Source organism: Thermobia domestica, chromosome 5, assembly GCF_964235325.1.
Source record: "Thermobia domestica chromosome 5, izTheDome1.hap1.1, whole genome shotgun sequence".
Classification (NCBI taxonomy): domain Eukaryota; kingdom Metazoa; phylum Arthropoda; class Insecta; order Zygentoma; family Lepismatidae; genus Thermobia; species Thermobia domestica.
In genome coordinates, this window is record NC_137458.1 from 172580416 (window position 1) to 172604156 (window position 23741).

At 32.8% G+C, this 23741-nt stretch overlaps 1 protein-coding gene across 2 annotated transcripts in view; it reads right to left on the reverse strand.

The window, feature by feature from the left end:
- Positions 1 to 23741, reverse strand: part of LOC145684731 (brachyurin-like) — a 79923-nt gene that overhangs the window by 30345 nt on the left and 25837 nt on the right. Inside the window, exon 1 of one of the 2 annotated variants that reach the window (XM_081757107.1) lies at positions 473 to 623. The exons of the other annotated variant lie outside the window; for it this stretch is intronic. Within the exon in view, the coding sequence (XP_081613233.1) occupies positions 473 to 517 (45 nt within the window). The 5' untranslated portion in view covers positions 518 to 623. Of the gene's footprint in view, positions 1 to 472; positions 624 to 23741 lie in introns of those variants that run through there. 2 annotated transcript variants of the gene reach the window in all.

Here is a 23741-nt window from a genome sequence, read left to right on the forward strand (position 1 = left end):
CATTTTTAGCTGTATGAGAAAATAGTAAACACGCTCTCGTCGCATATAGATAACGGGGAGTCAACAAAACACACAGATCCACTGATTTCCATTTTGTTGTACACCCCTAAAGAAAAGAAACAAAAATGCTTTCATTCCGATTTTCAAAATATGCAGTTTGTAAACATTCTACATCAAGAAGAAATTACTGGAATGCGTACGTGCTCATATAATTTGTGTGATAATACATGATGTACGGACGATTACAATCCTTCGTATATCTTTCAATGACTATGTTTGAAAGAGCAGTGTAGTCAGTTTAAAAGAACATGACTTCTCGTAACGCAAAATTAGTGCGTGAACAGAATTAGACGCCACAATAGTGATCCTTTTATTGAAGTAGATGAGAGAAGAGAAAGGTAGGCCGCAACAACTAGTAATGGATCATTTCTTATATAGTTGAATACTTTTCAGTAAAAAATGAAAATATTACCTGAGCTGCCACCAAAAGCAGAGCAAAAACAACGAAAACCTTCATCGTGAATCTAAAGGAATGCAGACAGCCTTACTTGCTTATTTCCTTTTTATACTTTCTGGTATCATTGTAAAATGTAATTTCAAGATATCATATTGGTTGTTGCTAATATTTTGGATTTTCCATATCAGAATACTAAACAGCGAGCGCTATCATCAACGTCCTAGAAGAAAGAGATTACATTTAAATGCCATTGTTGATTATTATTTGTTATCTAATAATAGATTCAACATTGTCATTTCATTATCTGTTGAGTGCGTTTGGTATCCTTGTTATTAAGTACAATTCAGCGTTGCCAATGTGTGTGTAATTACATAAAATGTGTGCAATTTTTCCCTGTATGTGCATTTTGTGTGTAATCCTAATCTGTGTGCATTTTTTGCACCTTGGTCAATTCAAAATTATCATTGATGATTTTTGCGAAGTTCCTTTCATTCAAATATTTGCTATTTCTATTTTTTCTGGAAATTGCCTTTGAAAAACTACGATTGCCAACGCCTGACTCCAGGGCTTCGCAATAAAACAATCTTGCTTCCTTGGTACCTCACTTCCCGTTTTTCAGAAGCGGGTATCACAACCGTTAAAGGGGGTTGCCACGTTAGAACTTGTAGCTGTCATAAAAAAGAAAAATCTTGAAACCCTACAATATTTCACCATGTACACATAATCTTGAAAGGGTCATAAAACATTTTTTCCATCTTACAAGAAGTTCAACGGTGTGCAACTTTTTGGGACGTCTTGCTAGCTACCTTCTATCGCCCTTCTTCTGACATAAAGGAAAAACAAGTTTCGCCGCTTTCGAAACAAGGATTCTTTTGGACAAGGAGGGGGAGTGCGCCAAAATACATGTTTTTAATAGGGAGGTTCACTGTTTGTCCACTAGAGTGCAGTGCTGCATAGGTGGAAATACCTTTCTTGCTTTCAAGAAGTTCTAATATGTACACAGTAAAGAGAAAGATTGGCTTTCAAGATTTTTTTATGACAGCTACAAGTTTTTGTAAAATGACAAGGCCTCGTTATCCCACATCTCCAAGCAAAGCCTCTTTGTTCAAGCCAAGCAATATTAATGAATGTTGACCCTCGATGTTGACCAAAACATGAGGAGGACGGGGTAAGAAGTCTTTTTGGCTTCTCAGCACTAGTCAGGAAAATGTTATCTTTCAAGCACATAAACGACAGAGTGAATGAGAGGGATGGAAATTCTCTTATTGAACAAAGGATAAAAATAGAAAAAAAAAAGAGAGAAGTTAAATCAAAGATTCAATACTCTTTATGTGACTATGGGGGGAAGAAGGTTTCGGTTTTGCTATAATAATAATAATAATAATAATAATAATAATAATAATAATAATAATAATAATAATAATAATAATAATAATAATAACTAACCAACAAACTCTATGGCCTATGGAAACCGGAGGTTCAGTGCCGCGTTCACAAAAGCTCTCCACTGACTTCTATCCTTAGCTAATTGCATCCAGTTTCTACTTTGTATTCCTATCTCTGCGAGATCCATCTTAATATTATCCTCCCATCTGCGCCTAGGTCTTCCTAATGGTCGTTTTCCTATGGGTCTACCAGTCAAGACTTTGAAAGCGTTTCTACTTTCTTCCATTCTAGCTACATGACCTGCCCACCTAAGCCTCCTAGACTTCACGACACTAACAATGTTGGGTAAACCGTATAAACTATGTAGTTCCTCGTTATGAAGCTTCCGCCATTCCCCATTCTCGTTCCTCTTGGGTCCGAATATTCTTCTCAGGATCCTGTTCTCAAATACTTTCAGTCTATGTTCTTCCCTCAGAGTAAGCGACCATGTTTCGCAGCCATACATAACAACAGGCATGATTATCGTTTTATATATTTTAAGCTTCAAATTCCTCGACAGAATTCGCGACAACAAGAGATTTTGAACCGAATAGTAACACGAATTCCCTGCTTTTAGTCGACATTTAATTTCTTCGTGAATATGATTTTCGTCTGTTAATATTGATCCCAAATATTTGAAAGCATCCACTTTATCAAAAGTATTATTTAATATTTTAACGCATCCACAATTTGCCGTATCACGGTCCCGTCGCACTTCCATGTATTTTGTTTTCTCTGCATTTAATAATAATAATAATGATAATAATAATAATAAATCAAACTTTGAATTCTTGAACAATGGCTGGTCGATGTACGTATATGTAGGTACATCGTCAGACATAATGTACTTATATATAGGTTGTTATGTATTGTGCAATTTTGTGTGCTTTGTCTTCCAGTTTGTGTGTAAAATTGTGCAATTTGGACGGAAGGTGTGTGTAATTTCGCTTGCCGTATATGGCAACACTGGTACAATTGTAGTTCTGCTTTCTTCTTCAAGTTTACAATAAATTTACATTAAAAATCATTCTTCTTAGCTAAATATATTACCGACTTGGAGAGATAATTCTATCAAAACAATTATATAATCATATTAAAAGCTAAAAAAAATTAGGTATATTAAAAAGGTATAAATATTGATCGGTTAATTGAACTCGAAGCTGCTATAAATAACTCTTGTTTAGTACACTTTGCAATAATACTTTGCAAAAACGAAGGTTCTCGTAACTATGTAGTATTACTACCTTAAGTGTGACAAAACCAGCTTCTATACTGGGCTGGATGAGGTTACTGAGATTTAAATACCATGTAAAATCCTACGTTAAAGTATGATGCATTGTAGCTTCCTGTTGAGAACAGAAAGGTTATACAACAATTGAGGAAAAGCGATATAAGGAGAAAAGTAATTAATATTTTCTTGTAGCAGTTTTATAGAGAGAAGGTAGGGAGTAATTCCTATTTGAGTTTCATGATCTGAAAATTGAGTTTGAATCCTAAGGCCGACCATCCTAAATTACTTTCCTTATACGCTTAATGTAGGAATTTTAAAAAGTTTGGGTACAAAGCCTAACGGTTGAGACCTCGCATTAATAATCCCACGGGCCATAATATTGTCTATTAGAATGTATTATGTATAGGGCTATTATATTAAATTCCAACGACAGAAAACTTTTAATAAAAGGTGAAATAAAGTTATCACTAATTATTCTGATAATGTAGTAGACTTTATTATTTAGAATTTATGAATTAACAAAAACTTTATTATACCTATATATATATTACATTTATTGAGACGCTAGAATTCGAAGTTGAGAACATTTCAAAAGTTATCACGAATTTCTTATTTCAATAATTCTGGCGCAATATAACATATCATGTCCAACTTATCGTTGTTGGTTTTAATTTTGTAAACTGAACTCTGCAGCTCAGGATAAAATGATTTCGTATGGAATTCAGGTATAGTACTAGACTTCATAGCTAAACAAAAATGATTAGGTATCTCTTTCTTCGCTTATGGTACTTTTCTTGCCTACCAAATTGAATTTAGACAACCATTATAAAATACACATACCAAAATGTATAACCTCTAGGTGCTTGATAAGGTGCTTTGGCAACCAAATCGACATTTGGGACATAAGGGTTGCATAACTTACATTTCGTGGCAGTAACGGCAATGACAGTTTGAAAACGAATTAAGAAAACTTGTCCGGGACTGATCATAAAAGTCAGATGTCCTGGATGTTGTTAAGTTATTGCTTAATTGTGAAGTTCACTACAAAGAAAGAAAAATGGTATTGTAAAAAGAAAATCACAAAAGTAAAAGCGTTTCCTTTTTCTTTTCAATACAGTCGTCTTTTACTGAAAATTTCGCCGATAAAAAACCCATATTTCCCACCTCTTCTTAATATACATGCTCTAGAAGCAGGTTGTCGAATTCAAGTTGATGTTCAATCCGCTAGTCGTAATCGCGAAAATTGAATTGGACTCTGACCACGAGTAAATATGGTTTCAAAATGATGTGATATTTACAAAAAAAAAAAAAAAAAAAAAAAAAAAAAAAAAAAAAGAACGTAAAATATATTTCAAGTATTTAAAGAAGTCAGCCAGTCGAAGAGAGAAGCAAAAAAGAAGCCCGTCATAAAAAGTCGGAGAAGACATATCAGCTAATCTCAACCCAACAATTATTATGGAGAGCAGCGGAGAAAATTATTACGGAGGGCACCCTAAAAAAGAAAATCGGCGAAAATAGAAACTAGAAAAACAAAACTATGTGTGAGCAAGAGGAAGTTGTGCGAATTAGTATAAGGGGAAGTAACCCATTTGGCAGGATTTTTCAATTTTTTTCCTAAGTAATCATACGTTCTTAATAGCGTTTAACAAGACGTAAATTCACTTAATATGCCATCGTTCCCGTGCTTAATGTTAGCATATACCCTTCAAAATTCGAAAACACTTCCTTCTTTTCTAGAGCTCTAACTTTGTTTTATTCATAATGCGGTTCGAGTACATGCTTGCGAGTGAAAGCAACTGGTTCACTTCTGATTAAGCAAATTAATTTACTTCAATTTTTTGTTCATTCCCATTGAAGTATTTGCTTAATCATTTTGAAGCAAAAGCAGATAGTTCTTTTTATTTACCCGACCTTATACCGCTAGTGAAAAGTGCCCCTACTTGAGAAAGTTTATAATTGTATATTTTATACTAATTTAAGGATTCTGAATTCTATAGATATATATATATATATTTTTTTTTAATATATTTGACCATGGTTTCACGAGGAAAATTCCCTCAAAGTTGGAATATTTGAAGTACCCCCACGTGGCAATGGAAATCTGCCCCGCTTGAATATATTTGTAATTGTACTTTTTCTACTACTTTAAAAATGTTGAATCCAATGGCATTATATTTAAAGATATCTGTGCATGGATCCGCGAGAAAATTAATCTCGAAGTTGGGATCTTTGATGTACGTTAGTACTTATATCAATGGTAAAAGTGTCCAAACATGGATACAGTTCTAATTGCTTTCTTATACTAATTTGAGAATGATAAATCTTATTGAACTATTTTAAAGCATACCCATCCATGGCTTGTCCAGAAAAATGTTATAAATTTGCGATATAAATAAAAGCATCCAAACTTGTAGGTATTTTTCTTCCGTCATCTTCCGTCTGAAACTTCCGTCATCTACTCAAGGAATATCACAGTGTACCAAAGTGTACTGGCGTGTGAGGTATAATTTTGCGCGATGCATCAGGTATTGAATTGTACACAAGTTCGGATGTCGAAACTCGTATTCAATCCCTCCAGAAATAAATGTATGGAAAAGTATCCAAGCATTAATAATCATTTCAACGATTGCAACTCCTTACAGGACCCGAACCTCACCTGTGCAAATTGTTTCCTCAATGTGTATACTAAGTGAAAGGTTTGCATTATGTAGGCACAAAGATTCGATAATTGCTCTCGATGAAGGCAAATACAAGCACGAAGTAAAAGGTCGTGCTTATTTACAGAGATCGAGGCAAATGTTCACGCTGCGGCCTTTTGATTCGAATCACATGCTTTTGATTCATGCTAATGCTTTGAAGCATTTGATTCTGTTTCATTTTGACCCTAGAAATTGCCCCCTAAATTTTAAGCTTTACTAACGGAGTAAGAGATTATTCGTCACTAAAATCTCGGTTATCGCAAGGTATTCTTTGTTAAGCACAAAACTTCATCTTTGTGTATCTCATTTAATGTACTCTTCATTAATTAAAAAAATCATGGGCACTAGACTTTTTGCATGAATAATCTTCAACACTTTTTCTATGCCATTCTCTTAACTTTCTCAAATTTAGTTTAATATTTTCCTAAACATCTTTTCAACACTGAAAATTGATCATATAATAATTTATCATTAAAACCTAACTTAAAAATTACTTCTGATAAAAAGGAAAATCTGTATAGTGAATATTCAGAATATCATGTTTGGATTGTTCATCTCGCAAAAGTGTCTTTGCTATCAATATTGTACACTCTTATTTCTTGCCAAATTATTTAATATTGCTGCATTTTGAACTGTTTCTGTCACGACTTTTATCTACGTCACTTGTGTCTGAAATTTGTTAACATATCCTCTCTTACTCGAATGGAACCGGTAACTTAAACAAACATAGCTATTCGGACACGCCTGAAGTCCGAAAATAACCAAGATGTTTACTCTACAGCATTTTCTAGAATTAATAATCTTAACTGTTCTAGCACGAACACTCATATGATTGAATCTCTGTGTGACATTTCTTAATCTCTCAAGTCTTAATAATTTCAAACATAACTTTATGTTTATTAGCTTTCTATACTAAAACTAATATAGCGGTTTTGGATACACTTCGTAAAATGATTTTACAAAACACTGGTTGAGCTCTGCAGTATCTCCTCTTTCTACACGAGTAGTATTATGGCCCTGCTTGATTAAATTTTAACGATTATAAGGGAATCCTATAACTTACCTTTTCTGTACTCCTCACTTGTTTCTACTCTTATAGAGTTTGAATTATCTTAAACTGCTATACTTTGACACAAATACACACAAGAGAAAAAGAAAATTACTACTGGTTTAGCGAGAAGGGAGCGCAGAATCGTGTTTGATACAATTAAAAAATGAAATCTTTTAGTTTTACGTTCCACGTGAAACGCTGACTTTATCCTTTCTTTCTAAAATTTATGGAAAGAAAAAATAATTTGGCCTAAAAGCCGGCATGCAGTGATTGGCATCTGTCATTTTTGATCATTTTTATGTATTCTCCCCCAAGTTTCGAGGCTGAATTTAGATTTAAACGGCATCTGAATTGTCATTATTCAGATCAGAGATTCCGAAAACTATTGATTCGACACTAATATATTGGATTCTACAATGGGTTTTATGATAGATTAAAGTGAAAAAATTGTATTATTGTAATACCTACAGATATCACAAAATAATGCATATTTTAAGATTCTGCATGTCAGTTGCACATAGGTATAATGCCGAACGTCACCTCCAATTGACAGCCCCTTCCTCTATGTTTCTATATGTAATTAAAACATGCAAGTAAAGTATGTTTAATAATTATCCCTAGTTCCTTTCACAAAGTTAATTTAGGGCATAGACGGGATAGAAAGCTTTCCCTTCCACCAAACAAAAAAAGTGTACTTGATGAAGATTTGAACGTGAATAAATTGATTGGTAGGTACTAACGTTACCCACTCAGCTATATACTCAAGTGCTGTTTTTCTGCCATAATCTTTAAACATGCAAATGATTTTTATGTTTCTGTTGTGTAGAACTTACCCTGTTACAGTCTTTTTACCTTTTCTCTGCTTGTTTCAATATTTGTGTCATTTATTCTTTAAACTGCATTTGCAAATGTAATATAACATATTTTGTTATTTTACCAAGGTGCATAGCTGTTAAAGTTTTAATAAGGTCAATTACATTATTAAGATAACTGATATTCTCATATATTCCATTGCTTGAAGCGGTAAAAATACTATCCTGCGAGAAACATTATTTTCTTTTGTGACAATGACACAGAATTATGAATAGTAAATTCTGTAATATTTCTTTCAAAACATTATTTTTATATTTCTATAGCCTTGTTATATTGCGATAATCACGCAGTCTGTATTTCGTAACAATAATAATAATTTAAATACTGAGATGATAGTAACTAACATAGGGAACTTTTAACAGGAATTTGACATTTTAATATATTATATTAAAATTCAAACGGGTAATTCTACATAAGCACTTTAATTTACTTCTTAACAATAAAACACATAGGACAATTTGACCAACTTTCTGCATTCATAGTTGTTACATCCTACTGACTTCAATAGGCAACCGAAAGTTTGTGAACCAAATTCCAGTTGTCCCTTTTACATATAATTATGCTATTTTCAAGCTTATCTCCTGTGACAAGGATTAGGGCATGGTGAAACCGTATCTTCAAGTAATTCTCAATACTGATTTTTCTTTCAACTTTCTAAACTGTCTAGCTGATAGTACAAAACAGAATCGGTTAGAAAAATCTAAAGATGGTTTAATAGATTAATCTGAGTATTGCTTTTCAAATGGAATTATCATTATAATGCGTAGCACGCTGTTTTCAAAACATATTTCACTGCTCGCATGACTGTAACGTTGCCGTATGGCTAGGGGTACAAGACGTACCTATTTAGCTTAAACTTTTCCAAATTTACATTATTGTGTCCCTGTTCGAAGGAATTTTTAGAAACTCAAAACATCAAGTTTCCTTCTAAAATGTAGGTTCATAATATTTGTACAATAAAAGTTTTATTAGAGATTGATACTCAGTTGATAATATTAATTTATGATTTGTCACTCACTTTTAAAGAATGTTGATTTATTGTGTAACTTTGATACTTCAGCAAGGAGCAAGTACATGACTATGAATTAATTATAAAATTTTATAGAGTATCCCGGTGTTTAATTTGCAAATATGAAAGCCCACTGTATGACTAATTGATCGCAGTTTAACGGGTATGCAAGCAGTGAGGCTATATTGTTGCGTCAGAATGAGGACAATGGCCATCACATACAGTACATTAATAATTAATGATTAAACTCTTCTAAAACGTGAAGTCGTAATTAAAATTGGACAAAATAATAACAAAATTGAAGCAAAACAAAAAATGAAAAGAGAAGTTGCACAAAAAATGATAAATAGCAAAAACAAGAAAATAATAATAGGAAACACTAGAGACCGAATTATCAAATAAAATCTTACATATTGCATTGAAATTAACGTTCTTTTAGGTGCTAACGTACATGGGTATTCTGGACATTCTACACAAATGTGCCGAATACTTACTTTGACGATACAGTTTTCACAATATGAACAGTAAATGCCACGAAAGGTCAACCAATTCACCAAAATATGTTTTATTGTATACAGTTTATTTTCATTGTTGTGGTCCCAATCTACTTCTCAATTACAGAGCACATTTCGGTTGGAAAATCTACTGACTTCAGGACACAAAAGAGAGTGCTATATCACAATCTTTGATAAAGCGGCATGCTTGTTTGATACGTCGACATGCCTGTCTTTACAAATGATCAGAAGTCACCGCCCCTAATTGCAAACGATGATACAGGTCTGTTGCTAAAAATGATGGCATTTCTCAATGCCTTGTACTAGGGCGTTGTAACTAAAGACATTGTGTAAACTTACAACAATACTATGTGATTAGGTGACCACTACGCAGCAGAAGCTGAAATGAATGATCGATGGGAAGTTTACTGTGGTTTCGTTGTTTGTAAATAAATATTAAACATAGGTAACACATGTTAAATTCTAAATATTTCTTATGCGTGAGGAAGGTACAGCGAAAAGAATACAAATTTACCTAACTTTCCTAATAAAACAAATTAAAGTCATGCTACATTTCTTATTCCATATTAACGCCCGAAATTCTTGATGGAATTTCTGTGTACTTGTATGCTATTTGGTGTGTGATGGAAACGAAGGCTCATGCCTTAATGAAGTCAGCTGCAATGACGGAACAGCATAAACTTGCAGCAAACGAATAGTGTACTTTCAGAATTCGACTGTGGTTAGATTTTCGAATCTTCGAAGGTAGTATGGTCGTTTAGATAAGAGGAAGTGCTAAACACCGAGTGAAACTCTCACCGCCACGCACGGGAAAACTCCAGGATTGACCCAACATACAACTTAGTAAGCCAACTTACAGTTAATCATATCAGCTTACAGTTAAATCGATGATGAGTTCAGAACTTGTGGAAATTTAGGTTTTCTATGAGAGATGACAAATTAGTTAAGACGATGACTAACATCCTTACTTAGTTTCATGTGAGAAATGCATGTTGAGTAAATATTAGATTGTGTTAATTTTAGACTACCAAATAGTTTAGACACTACACGGATCCCTTGGTTATCTGTTGAATGAAACAGTGACTTGGGTTTTGGTTCTACGGTCTTTCATTCAGTAAACGGTATTTAAGTGGAGATGTCCTTAATCTACGTTGAAACAATCGTCTGTTAAATTGCGATTGCGGATGCTGACGGAAGGAGACTTAGGAATGGAGAAGTAGAGTTTATCTGATTTTAGTGGCATTGTGCTTGTGTTGCACCAAGGTCAAAAAACCAGCCTATTCTCGGAAATCAAAATCCGTGAAGAGACATTGATAAAAATAAATCTACGTTTGTGTTTTGTAATTGTACATAATGTGATAACCAATTTGAAATTTTTTCGTTCTAGGTTAGAAACTACGTGTGAATAAATAAAAATAAAAGCTGATGAAAACAAATTTACTGATAATATTTTATTGCTTTCGTCAGATTTTAGTCTTATTTAAACGACAATAATTCAATTTTACACCTTAATTTTCTTTAAAATTAATTCCAAATGAAGACTTATTACATATTTTCTTTAAGTTTTGCAATCATTCACATTCTTTAAAGTTGAAGTAGTCAAGATAAGAATATGATTCTAATCTCTAAGATTTTAATGAGAATTTGTTCGTTACACAAGATAACTAATCATACTTTTATGGAACATTTTGTTTAAGTGTGTTTTGTTTGTATTGTTCGCACGTGGTTTGTTTCAGATTGAGAACATTCAATTGTCTAGCATTTAACTATATATAGGTAAGTAGTTGAGTTCACCAATTTGATCTGATCATAGCTACTGATTATAGCCACTTCGATGGGATCTATTGTTTAGAACTAAAATAAAATAGAGAATAATATATAGATTTTCCCTATTTCAAGTAACATTTACTGTACTTTAATAGCAATTATGGTAAATTTATAGAGCATATCGTTTGCATTTTTAAATTTTTGAATGAACTCATTTAGTTATGATTGACATTATTCAAGGAACATAGATGAATTAGCATCGAATTTTGAGAACATGTTACTGAATAAAACTTGTCAACATCATTTTCAGGTAATATGGTGTCTGTTTTCTTACAGACTGAAAAATGTATTATTGATTTTGATTGTGAGGTATAAATAGTAGGAAAATAATTGGACAGTATAACAAAAATATGTTTACTCTGTTTAAGTAAACTTTATTCTTCTATCGCGTACAATGGGTATGAAGATATACGCAACTTTCCAGTTTATTTCATCTTGCCGTCCTGCTGAATAGTGTAAATCAATCTAAAATCTGATTGCCTAGACAGGGCTATATTTGGCTTTTTAGTAAAGTTTAGGTTAATGATTTATATCTCAAAGACAATTTACTTGATTGACATGGCTAATATCTTGCTTTCTAGATGAATGTGGTAATTTTATGGCGATTCGTTGTAGTGTAACAAACGGGAGGGGAATGCAGGAGTAAAAATTCATTTAAAAATCCTTAACAGAATTTTAAAATTTTTGGGGCTGGCACCGCTGTTACATGAATGCAAGTCATCTCAAAAAATCTTTTGTGTGTCAACAATGTACAGTAAACACATTAAGTCGTTGGCTTCCATCGAAAGACAGGGAGAAAAATTCCTTCTAACTGTACACATGAAATTTTAACACTTTTTTCGCCTCAGAAATAAAAATCAAGAGTTATGTAAGGGCTGCATCGTTTCTAATATTTTATTGAAACTTTCTATGGTGTGTAGTATTGACCAATGACGAGGCTTGCATATACTGATAAGGTTTCTCCAATGTAGCCAATGAAAGAGAAATTGTAAAGTAGAAGGGGGACATTTTCCGAATTTTTCACCTAAAATCGGCAATTGAAATTTTCTGGGACCAGAACATTGCTATCAGGCAGACGAAAACTATCTTAATATAAAAGTGAGCACGTCGTTAATATATCCTATAAGTGTAATGAGGAGATATAATTAACTAAGCACTTTATTTTTAAAAGTATCTCATTCTTCCTTAAAAAATCACAACTATCCAAGTGAATGTGATTTACATTGTGTAGGCCAAAGACAAAGGCTAATGGTTTGTGTTTTTTAATGTAGCCAATAAAATGGAAATAATATATCTTACAATTATCATGTCGATATCTAAAAAACGAAGCTTGTAATTTTAAAAATAGATTATGATAACGTAAAAACATCAAGATTTAGAACCTAAGTTCGAATTTGTCATATGCCACCTAATTACCCAATTGTAACAATCTGTACTTGATTTTGTTCAGTAAGGACTTATATTCGGCTGGCTTAAGTTGACATGCGTTCCTATGTATGGGCACGAATTTATAACAATAAAATTCGAAAATTTCGAATTTTTGACGGAAAATAGGAAACTTTTAATTTTCCCACTTGGCAACACTGATTGTGAGTTGTTCAAATTGGTCTAAAAGTTAGGTATTTACTTGACAAGTCCTAAGTAGATCTCTTTAAAACGAAGGAAGTCATAGTGAAGAAAAACTAATAAGAAAATTCGAAAATTCTCGAATGTTTAACTTTGAGCTCAAATTTGAGAGGGAAATTCTACACTCAGGAAAAAGCTTACCATCAGCTATGGTTCAGTCATACTTGGCATAGAAAATCTCATCTTGGTATATAATTCGTGTTCACATAGGAGGGTTTAAGTATGTGTCACTACATTTAGTGACACTTTGGCCACCCTGTCTCGAAAGGGTTAAGTAAGCTTTATTCTCCCATCGTGTACAATGGGTTACGTTATGAAGATTTATGCAGTTTTCCAGTTTAATTCATACAAACCTCGAAAGTTTTCGTCCGGCAGCATATTATAAATCAATCTAAAATTTGATTGCTATATATTACAAAATCATATTGTCTCAATATGACATCTTCCCATCCTTTGTAATATTATCCAGACTGGTTTTTCTGTTTGTGTGATACATTTCGAAGCTTTAAAGTGGTAAAGCACGAAGTCAAGGATGTCAATAATTTGAGTTCAGGCTGCAAGTCATATTTTAGTGTTCTTGTGGGTAACCGAAACAAGAAATGAAAGTCGCATATTGTCCATGAGTGTTATAGCTCTACTGCCCTGGAAAAGAGAAAGAACATATAAGAAAAAATTATTGTACTTCAGGCGTGCGTGAATCAACAGACCATATGCGCAACTTCGCCCTTGTTAACATGTCTCATCACACGAAAGGTAAGTAAAATGACCAATATGTTTGAATGTCCAAATCTGCATTAATTCTGTGGCATAATGCACAGAGTCAGGTTGATGTGTGTTCCATGACGATGGACAAAGTATATGAGTTTTAGTAGTGAACTGGATACCAAAAGCCAGAAAGAGAACACATCTCACTTTCCTACGCAAAATGAGTTAAATAACGCCAGTATGCACAACTTATGGGCAAAAGTAAGTATCGCATACTGTGTCAGAACCAAGTGATACAGATCGGTGAAACTTGAAAAATAATTAAAAACTAGTGCTAGCGTATGACACAGGAAGCAACCGAAAAAAAGGCATCATTAAAAGGATAAAAATTATTTTTCTACAGAAACAATAACTTAATCTGAAGTTCCTACTAATTTTATTAGAAGAGAGGACAAACAGAGAAACAAGAGTAGGTGGGAGATACTTGACACCCGGTAGCTACAAAATCGAATTTCTTTCAGAGCTTCCTGATGGCAAGGATATACTTTTTAAGTGTCGCACGATAGGTAATGCCCCCGTACCGTCCAGCTATGGAAAATTTAACATACCGAAAACACGTTTTTATTTACTACCTCTTTTTGGGATATATTCGTTCTCTTTTATGATCATTTTTCAACCCCTAGTATAGATCACAGAAGAAAGGCTACAAGCATCGTATTTTCCCAAACGCTATGTAACATAGCGGTGCTGATAGAAGAGTATGACAACTTTTTTAATCCTTATGTAACATAGCAGAGAATAAAAGGGGTGTACACGTTTCCTTATATGACCCCTATTTTAATATAGCAGAGCTAATAAAAGAGTACGGCTTCATTTTCAACAACTATTTCAGACAGCACAGAAAACATGAATATGAACCATTAGCAGGGTTACCTTTCATCAACCCCTATGTAACATACCACAGGATACTAAAGACTATGAACACATCTTTCAACCCCTATTTAACATACCAGAGATTACGCAGAGAATACGAACACCTATTTTCGTAGCACCCCTATTGCATAAGGTTATGGGATATAATAGAAATTCGAACCCGTATATAGCATAGCACAGTGTAAAGAGTACGAACACATATTCCAACACAGTAACTTTTAAACCACTATTTAGCATATAAGGCTGTACTCGTTAGCTTTTATGGTAAATATTTTCAACCTCTAATTAACATAGCAGAGATTATAAAAGACTATGGAGCTTTTTATCAACTATTATTACCAAAGGCTACAAGCACTGGTTTTCAACCTAGAAGCAGAAACCTCGAATTTTACAACCCATATTTCAAACATGCTATTTACAAATATATTAGTTTATGTGGGATTCGCCCTTGTATAACAATCTTAACCGACTTAGATGAAACTCAGTATCTAGAGGTTTTCGAACATACTGATTACGTATATAATATATATTTTACCTAGGCCTTACAGTTTATGCGGGATTCGCCCTTTTAATCAATTTGAACCATTTTGTATCAAATTTGGCACATAGGACTTTTTGAACATGCTGATTGTAAATATAATATTCATTTTTCCCTCAGCCTTGAAATTTATGTGCGATACGATCTTTTGTGTCAATTTTAGCCATTTAGGGTGACACTCAGCATATCGAATAGCTGGGGTTTTCGAATATGTTGATTATGAATACGATATTCATTTTTACCTAGATCTCACAGAATATGTAGAATGGGCTCTTTTATGTCAATTTTAGCTACAGGGAAGAAACTTAGTATGTAGGACCTTTTGTACATGGTGATTAGGAATATTATATTTATTTTTACCTATGTTTTATAGTTTATGTTGGATACACCCTATTTAAATTAGTGTGTACACCTTTTACTGACGGGGTCAATGATAAAATATTTTACCGTCTATAACTCGTAAACGGAATAAGATATTAAAATAGTGTTTTCACATTTGGTAATAAAGCATTGAATTCTACGAATTAAAGAAAGAGGTCAACTAACCATGCGTAGTTCGTAAAATGATACAACACATTGAAATTTTGTTTGCAGTTTTTGATATGAGAACACCAAATATTTTATGCAAAGAAAGTGCAACACTTATAAGAGAATGACATCTTTGTCCAATCCTATTTAACGTAGTTAAAAAGAAAGTGAGATCACATGAACGGATATAGTATTATTAAGGTATTTTTCTATTATAGTAAAAGTTACACAAGAAAGAATATGACCATTCAAACAACCCCTATGTAACATACCTCAAGATTATATAATCAATTATATATAAAGATAAAAAGAATATATAAAGATTATATAACCATATGTCCTCTTCTTCAAAAACAAAATCCTACATAATATATTCTCATAAACGGTACAATATATAAAGATTTTGTTTTTATATTTGGTATGAGGGTATTAGAAAGTGATGGCTTTCTTTATTTGATGCAACCCACACAGTAAGAAATTTTTATAAAAGGCTATTAAAAAGTAGTGACTACGAACCAAAATGCACTTGTGTTCGCTAACATCTCCCAGTTGGAAGTTGCTTAAATATGAACCCAGTTAGTTATAGCGTAACAATTTCAAACTTAAATATTAACTAGCTTAGAACTTTGCTCTACTTTATACATTTTTGTACCAATGAGAACGAATTCAATTTTATGGTGCAAATTTAGCTAGTTCGGAATTTTGAATTATATGTCTACTTCTTTTGCAATATTTAAGAAAGAAAGGTGAGCCACTTTAAAAATTAAGCCACTTTAATTATTTGTAGTGCAACATTTTTAAAGTTAAATTTAACTAGGTAAGAATTTTGTACCTTTTTCTATAATTTAAACAAACTGAGGATAATTATTTTAAAAATTGGGTGACCTATTAATGTTTTGTACCACCCAGAAAAAATGTATTATTTAAATAAGAGAAGAAATGTCATTTTAACTAACTGAGAATTTTATACTTTTGTACTATTCATATAAACGAAGGAATAAATTTGAATGATTTATTCAATTCTGTACCAAGCATAAAAAGGTGAAGTTCCATTTTAAGTAGCTCAGCATTTTTATACCATTTATGGTATTAAAATAATCAAAGGAGTAAGTTTAGGCGGAATGTTTATTTAGTAATTCCCCCCAGAAAGTGCAGAATGAATAAATTTGTTTGTTCTATTTATTTCTGTATTTTCAGGAGAAAAGGCAAAGAAAAGCCATTTTAACTAACTTAGAATTTTATCCTTTTGTACTATTCAGATAAACGAAAGAATAAATTTGAATGACATATTCAATTTTGTACGAAGCAGAAGAAAACTGTAGAATGAATACATTTTGGTTATAAGGGCCTGGTTCGAATTTCAAGTAAATCTTCTAAATAACTCAACGCGTTTTATCACTTTCTTAATTGGCTTTTAATATTTGACCATGATAAGTATATATAATTAACTTTTCTGCACACATAATAAAATATATATAGACCTTCATACACACTTATCTACTCGTTAAGTTCATTTGATCTAACTGATGTTGCACATGCTTCCATCTATCTTCATTACGTTGATTCAACTTTACTATTTTTTCATCAAAGTCATTGGCTAGTTGCCTTAATTTCTGGTCCAATTTTTCATTCACTGTTGCATTTGCTGGTCCAACTTTTCATCCACATGTTGCATTTGCTGATACAATTTTTCATTCACATGTTGTATTTGCTGTTGCATTTGCTTCGATTGCTTTTTCATCTGCTCGGACTGATTTTTTATCTGTTGAGCCAAATCTTTTAGAATGTCTGCCAAATTGTCCCTCGGAGTCAATTCAAGATTCACACTTTTTCCGTCAACCAAATTATTACTTTCCGTGGCCATATTTCGTTTAATTACTTTTCCACTTCGCAAAATTGTGATATTAAGATCGCGTTGAAATGCCGTTTTTACTAGACCTTCGACACTTTATATAATTCCCGTGGTGAGGTACCAATTTTTTATAAGGGCCTGGTTCGTATTTTAAGTTAATCTTCTAAATAACTCAACGCGTTTTATCACTTTCTTAATTGGCTTTTCATATTTGACCATGATAAGTATATATAATTAACTTTTCTGCACATATAATAAAATATATATAGACCTTCATACACACTTATCTACTCGTTAAGATGTGTACGTATATGTACAATTATTTTTATCGTTGCTATAGTAACAACAACTCATATTTTAACTACCGATTACAAAATAATAATCTCGAAATCTCTACATGTCTTTCTTTTTCATTATACATTATATTGCTCACATAATTCGCCTCTGATCCCCTTTCTGTAAATAAGCACAGATTGCCAATGATACATACAACGTTATCGTTGTATGGTGTCATATTTACTTCTGTACCAAACAAGAAAAAGAAGAGATATCATTTCAACCAACTAAAGATTTTGTACCTTTTGTACTATTCAGATAAACGAAGGAATAAATGTGAGTCATCTATTCAATTTTATATCAAGCAGAAAAATAAACGAAGAAGCGATAATTTTAACTAGCTCAATATTTCTGTATCATTTTGTAGTATTCAAATGAGTGAAGGAATAAATTTGGGTGTCCTATTTACTCCTGTAGCAAAAGTATCGGGGGAAGTTGACTTCAGCGTCTCAGTATTTCGTCAAGTTATAACTAAACGTAAGAATTAATTCGCTAAACGCGCGTTCATTAACCAGCCTTACTTAGTGACTGGAGAGGCAATTAAAATTTAAAATGGCTGTCTTTTTAACTTGTTTAACATTTTTGCTCATAACGAACTTGGCCTATTACCAAAATGTTTTTTGCTACACACGAAGTATCACAACAATGTGTTTTTTATTTAAACGGAATATTTTTATTGTTGGTAAAAAATCGTATTTAAAAATGGCGCATCGTAACAAAATTGCCCTTCTTCATTAATTTGATGTCACATTTTTTTCGTTAGTAATACAAAATGTACAAACATACTATAAAATTTTGAATTACAAATTTGCATCACAAAAATTGATCCTTTAAGTTTAAAATGTTTCTTTCCTGGTTGACATAAAATAGTACAAAATCTTACACAAGAACTAAATAGCACTCAGAAATTTATTCCTTCATTTGAATAGAACAAAATGGTACACAACTATTGAGCTAATTAAAATGGTACTTCTTGGCTTATTTTTCTGCTTGGTACACAATTGAATAGGTCACTCAAAGTTATTCCGACGTTTATCTGAATAGCAGAAAAGGTATAAAATTTTCAGTTAGTTAAAGTGGCATTTCTTTGCTTTTATTTCCTGTTTGCGACAGAAGTAAATAGGGCACACAAATTTATTGCTTCGCTTATTTGAGTAGATCAAAAATGTATAAAATTCTCAGCTAGGTTAAATTGTCCTTCTTCCCTTATTTTTTTGGTACAAAATTAAATACTACAGCTAAATTTATTTCTTCGTTTATCTAAATAGTACAAAAGGTATTAACAGACATTCGGTGCCATTAAAGAAAGAGGCTTATTATTACTATGGAAAATTCAAGATTGCTAATAAAACTCCAACTGTCCAAAGCAGTGTATATATTTTAAGATTATATATTTGTGTTACAGTTTTGGGTATGTGACATAGCCTTCCTCAGACACATTATCTGAGTTAGGTAAAACTCTCAGTTAGATTTAACAAAATTCTCAGTTAGTTAAAACAGCATTTATTTGCTTTTTTTCCTTTTTGATACAGAAGTAAATAGGACACCCGAATTTATTACTTCCTTTATTTGAAAAGTACAAATAATACAGAAATATTGAGCTAGTTAAAATGATCCTTCTCTTATTTTTCTGCTTGATACAAAATTGAATAGATCACTCAAATGTATTTCGTCGTTATCTGAATAGTAAAGAGGGTATAAAATACTCAGAGAGTTAAAATGACATTTATTTGCTTTAATTTCCTGTTTGGTACAGAAGCAATTAGTATACCAAAATTTATTCATTGTACAAATTTTTCTGCTTGGTAAAAAAATTGAATAAATCATTCAAATTTATTCCTTCGTTTATCTGAATAGTACACAAGGTATAAAATTGTCAGATAGTTAAAGTGGGTTTTCTTTCCTTTTTTCCTGAATGGTAGAGAAGTAAATACGGCAACCATATTTATTCATTCTTCACTTCTTTGGGTGGACGGTACAAACATATATATTCCACCTAAATTTACTCCTAAATTTCCACCTAAATTTACTAAATTTATTTGAATACCAGAAAAAGGTATTAAAATGCTGGGCTAGTTAAAAAATGGAAGTTCACTTTTTTATGCTTGGTACAAAATTGAATAGGTATCTCAAATTTATTCCTTCGTTCATTTGAATAGTACAAAAGGTATAAAATTCTCAGTTAGTTAAAATGACATTTCTTCTCTTATTTAAATAATACATTTTTTCTGGGTGGTACAAAACATTAACAGGTCACCCAATTTTTAAAATAATTATCCTCAGTTAATTTAAATTATAGGAAAAGGTAGAACATTCTTACCTAGTTAAATTTAAATTTAAAAATATTGCACTACAAATAATTAAAGTGGCTTAATTTTTAAAGTGGCTCACCTTTCTTTCTTAAATATTGCAAAAGAAGTAGACATATAATGCAAAATTCCAAACTAGCTAATTTTGCACCATACAATTGAATTTGTTTTTATTCGTACAAAAATGTATAAAGTAGAGCAAAGTTCTAAGCTAGTTAATATTTAAGTTTGAAATTGTTACGCTATAACTTACTGGGTTCATATTTAAGCAACTTCCAACTAGGAGATGTTAGCGAACATAAGTGCATTTTGGTTCGTAGTCACTACTTTTTAATAGCCTTTTATAAAAATTTCTTACTGTGTTGGTTTCATGAAATACAGAAAATTATCATTTTCCCATACCCTCATATCAAATACAAAAACAAAATCTTTATATACTGCAAGATTTACGTACGTTTAAGAGAATATGTTATGTTGGAATTTCATTTTTAAAAGAGGACATATAGTCTTTTAAATTGATTATATAATCTTTAGGTATGTAGCATAAGGGTTGTTAGAATGGTGGTTGTCTTCCTTGCTTAACTTGTACTATAATAGAGAAAAAGGACCTAAGAAGACTAAAGCCGTTATTGTGACCTTACTCTCCCTTTCTGCTACGTTAAATAGGATTATACATAGGTGCCATACTCTTATAAGTGTTAAACATTGTTCGCATAAAATATTTGGTGTTCTTATACCAAAACTGTAAACAGAATATCAATATTTTGTATCATTTACGATGTACGCCTCGTTAAATATTTGACCGTTGACCTCGAGTTGAGCTCTTTTTAATTCGTAGTATTCAATGCCCTGTTGCTAAATGCGAAAATACTATTTTAATATCTTATTCCGTTCACGAGTTATACACGGTTAAATATTTTATCATTGACATCGTTATTAGAAGATGTAGTTACTAAAAAGGTCGTATCTCACGTAAACTATAAGACTTAGGTAAAAATGCGAATCATATTCGTAATCCACATGTTCAAAGATCTCTATATACCTAGTTTCATCCAAAGCGGCTAAAATTGATTTAGAAGTGCGTATCCCACATAAACTGTAAAGCCTTCGTAAAAATAAATAAATTTCCTAATCAGCATGTTCGAAAACCACTATATACTGAGTTTCACCCAAAAGAGTTGAAATTGACATAAAAGGGCGTATCCCACTAAACTGTAAGGCCTAGGTAAAAATAAATATTATATTTCTAATCAACATGATGGAAAACCTAACATACCGAGTTTCATGCAAATCGATTGAAAATGATAAAGAATGGGGTATATTCCATAAACTGTAATGCCTAGGCAAAAATGAATATTATATTCGTAATCAGTACGTTTGAAAACCTCTAGATGCCAAGTTTAATTTAAATCGACTAAAATTTTTATAAAAGGGCGTATCCCACATATACTAATATAATATTTGTAAACAGCATGTTCGAAATATGTTTTTGTTTTTAAAAAAACGAAGTTTCTGCTTGTGGGTTGATAACCACTACTAGTAGCCTTTGGTAATAATAGTTGAAAGAAGCTCCATTGTCTTTTGTAATCTCTGCTACGTTAATTAAGGGTTTAAAAATGTGACACAAAACTGAACGAGTACACCCTTATATGCTAAATAGAGGTTTAAAGGTTGCTCTGTTGTAATATGTTTTCGTATTCGTTACTCTCTGCTATGCTATATTGAAGTTGGAAATTATATTATATACCATAATCTTTTGTAATATTTGGAATGTTAAATAAGGGTTGAAAAATGTGTTCATAGTTTTTCATATTCTGTGTATGTTACATAGGGATTGATAAAAGGTACCCCCCTACTGGTTCATAGTCGTATGTTTTCTGTGCTGTGTTAAATAGGCTTTGAAAAATAAGCCGTGTTCTTTTATTAGCTCTGCTATGTTCAAATATGGATCGCAAAAGAGAATGAGTACACCCCTATTATTCTCTGCTATATTACATAAGAATTAAAAAAGGTGTCGTACTCTTTTATCGGCACTGCTATGTTACATAGGGTTTGGGAAAATACAATGCCTTTCTTCTGTGATCTCTACTAGGGGTTGAAGAAAGGGTCATAAAAGAGAACAAATACATCCCTAAAAATGAGTAGTAAAAGAGGCGTGTTCGACTTTGAATACCTGGACGGTACGGGGGCAATACGTATCATGCGACACTGGAAAATTGAGTCCTTGCTATCAGGAGACCCTGAAAGAAAGGCAACTGTGTAGCTACCGTGTGTCAAGTGCCTCCCACCTACTAATATACTATGCAAAGTTGTCGTATGCTGCTCACAAAGTTAGTAATGAGTTGTAGTATGGAGTTCTATGCCTTCGCCAGCACTGTTGATAGAAGGAAGGTCTTTTGTGCATTTGAAAGTATTAGAAAGGGTCTTTAGTATCCCACCCGCGTTAGCTTAGACTCAAGTTGAGCTAACGGGCAGGTGAGTTCTTTCGTCGAATATCCTCTTGTTCTGAGTCTTGACTACTTGCTCTTTCTGACGTGGTTGCTCATTATCATTCATGAAGATGTGGTCTGTGCCAACCTCGCCTCTGAAAGGAAGCACGCAGGTAATAGTACATTGCCACAGAAACGTTGAACAATAATGTAACAAATTCAAGCATTGTTACGTTGGTATGCCCATGAAAAGTTTGTCTTTCTACACAAGAACACAAACTACGAAAACGATCATATTCGATGTAATTTATGAGCACTTTGCGTGTTTACACTTCTCTCAAGTAAGTATACTTCCATACACACTACAAAGACTGAATCTTTATCTGAGAAGTGAAGGCGATCCCTTACTTCCTCGGTCCAATTCAATGTTCCTGGCATTATTGCAAGCGTAGCCACCAATGTACGGATGTCAACAAAGCACAACGAAATGGCTGTCGGGCAGTGAGACCAATTGCATATGGTCGATGTACTTCTGTAGAGTTTGAGATTACGACTTGCAGTCCTCTTAGCTTCGTTTGCAATTGCATCCGCCATATGCATCCTTCTTGACTGTTGCACAATGTAGCGGTCGTCCGCTGCCTTAATTTCCATGGTCGACCACCACTTCTTCTTCACACAGCATTGCCTGTGGTTCGTTCCATACTTTGAATAGTGCTATGAGCGATAAAAATTCCTAGGCCACATCGATAAACTCCAACCTTCTTGCAGTTTTCTACTGATTTTCCCCGTATAAAGTTATCCAAATGTTATATCTGGCATTTATTTTGAGTAAAATCACCACAGTGAACAATGAAAGCTCTTTAAGTGACAGATACTGTCTCGTCCTTTTCATTCAGTTTCTTTGTGTTGGGAAATCACATCTATCCGGCGTACGGTCAACCTGACGTCATATCATGATTGCCTTGATCTGTATATGCGCATGCTGCCAACATTTTATCCATTTCCACTGAGTACATATTATTTTATTTTACTTTATATATTCTTTCTTCCATAACACTTTAAAAAAAATCAGAGATCTAAGATTAACGAAATCAAATGCAAGAACTAGTATCTCACAATAATAATCGCTCATAATCGGAAATAAGTGATAGAATCAGACGTTCTTGGAGAAATGTGTGACCTTTAAGAACGGATGGTAAGAAAATGTAAAATTCGAATTACTCATGAATCCCTATACGAGACTTATGGCTCTATTGCACCTAAGTATTTAATTCATCAAGCAATTTGTAAAAGCATTGCATATAAATATAGACTTTCCAGTGTCTACAAATAATCTTAATCCAACTCTCAGAGGCTAAGACCACGGGTGGGATCTTTGTTAACTAACAAGAGAACAAA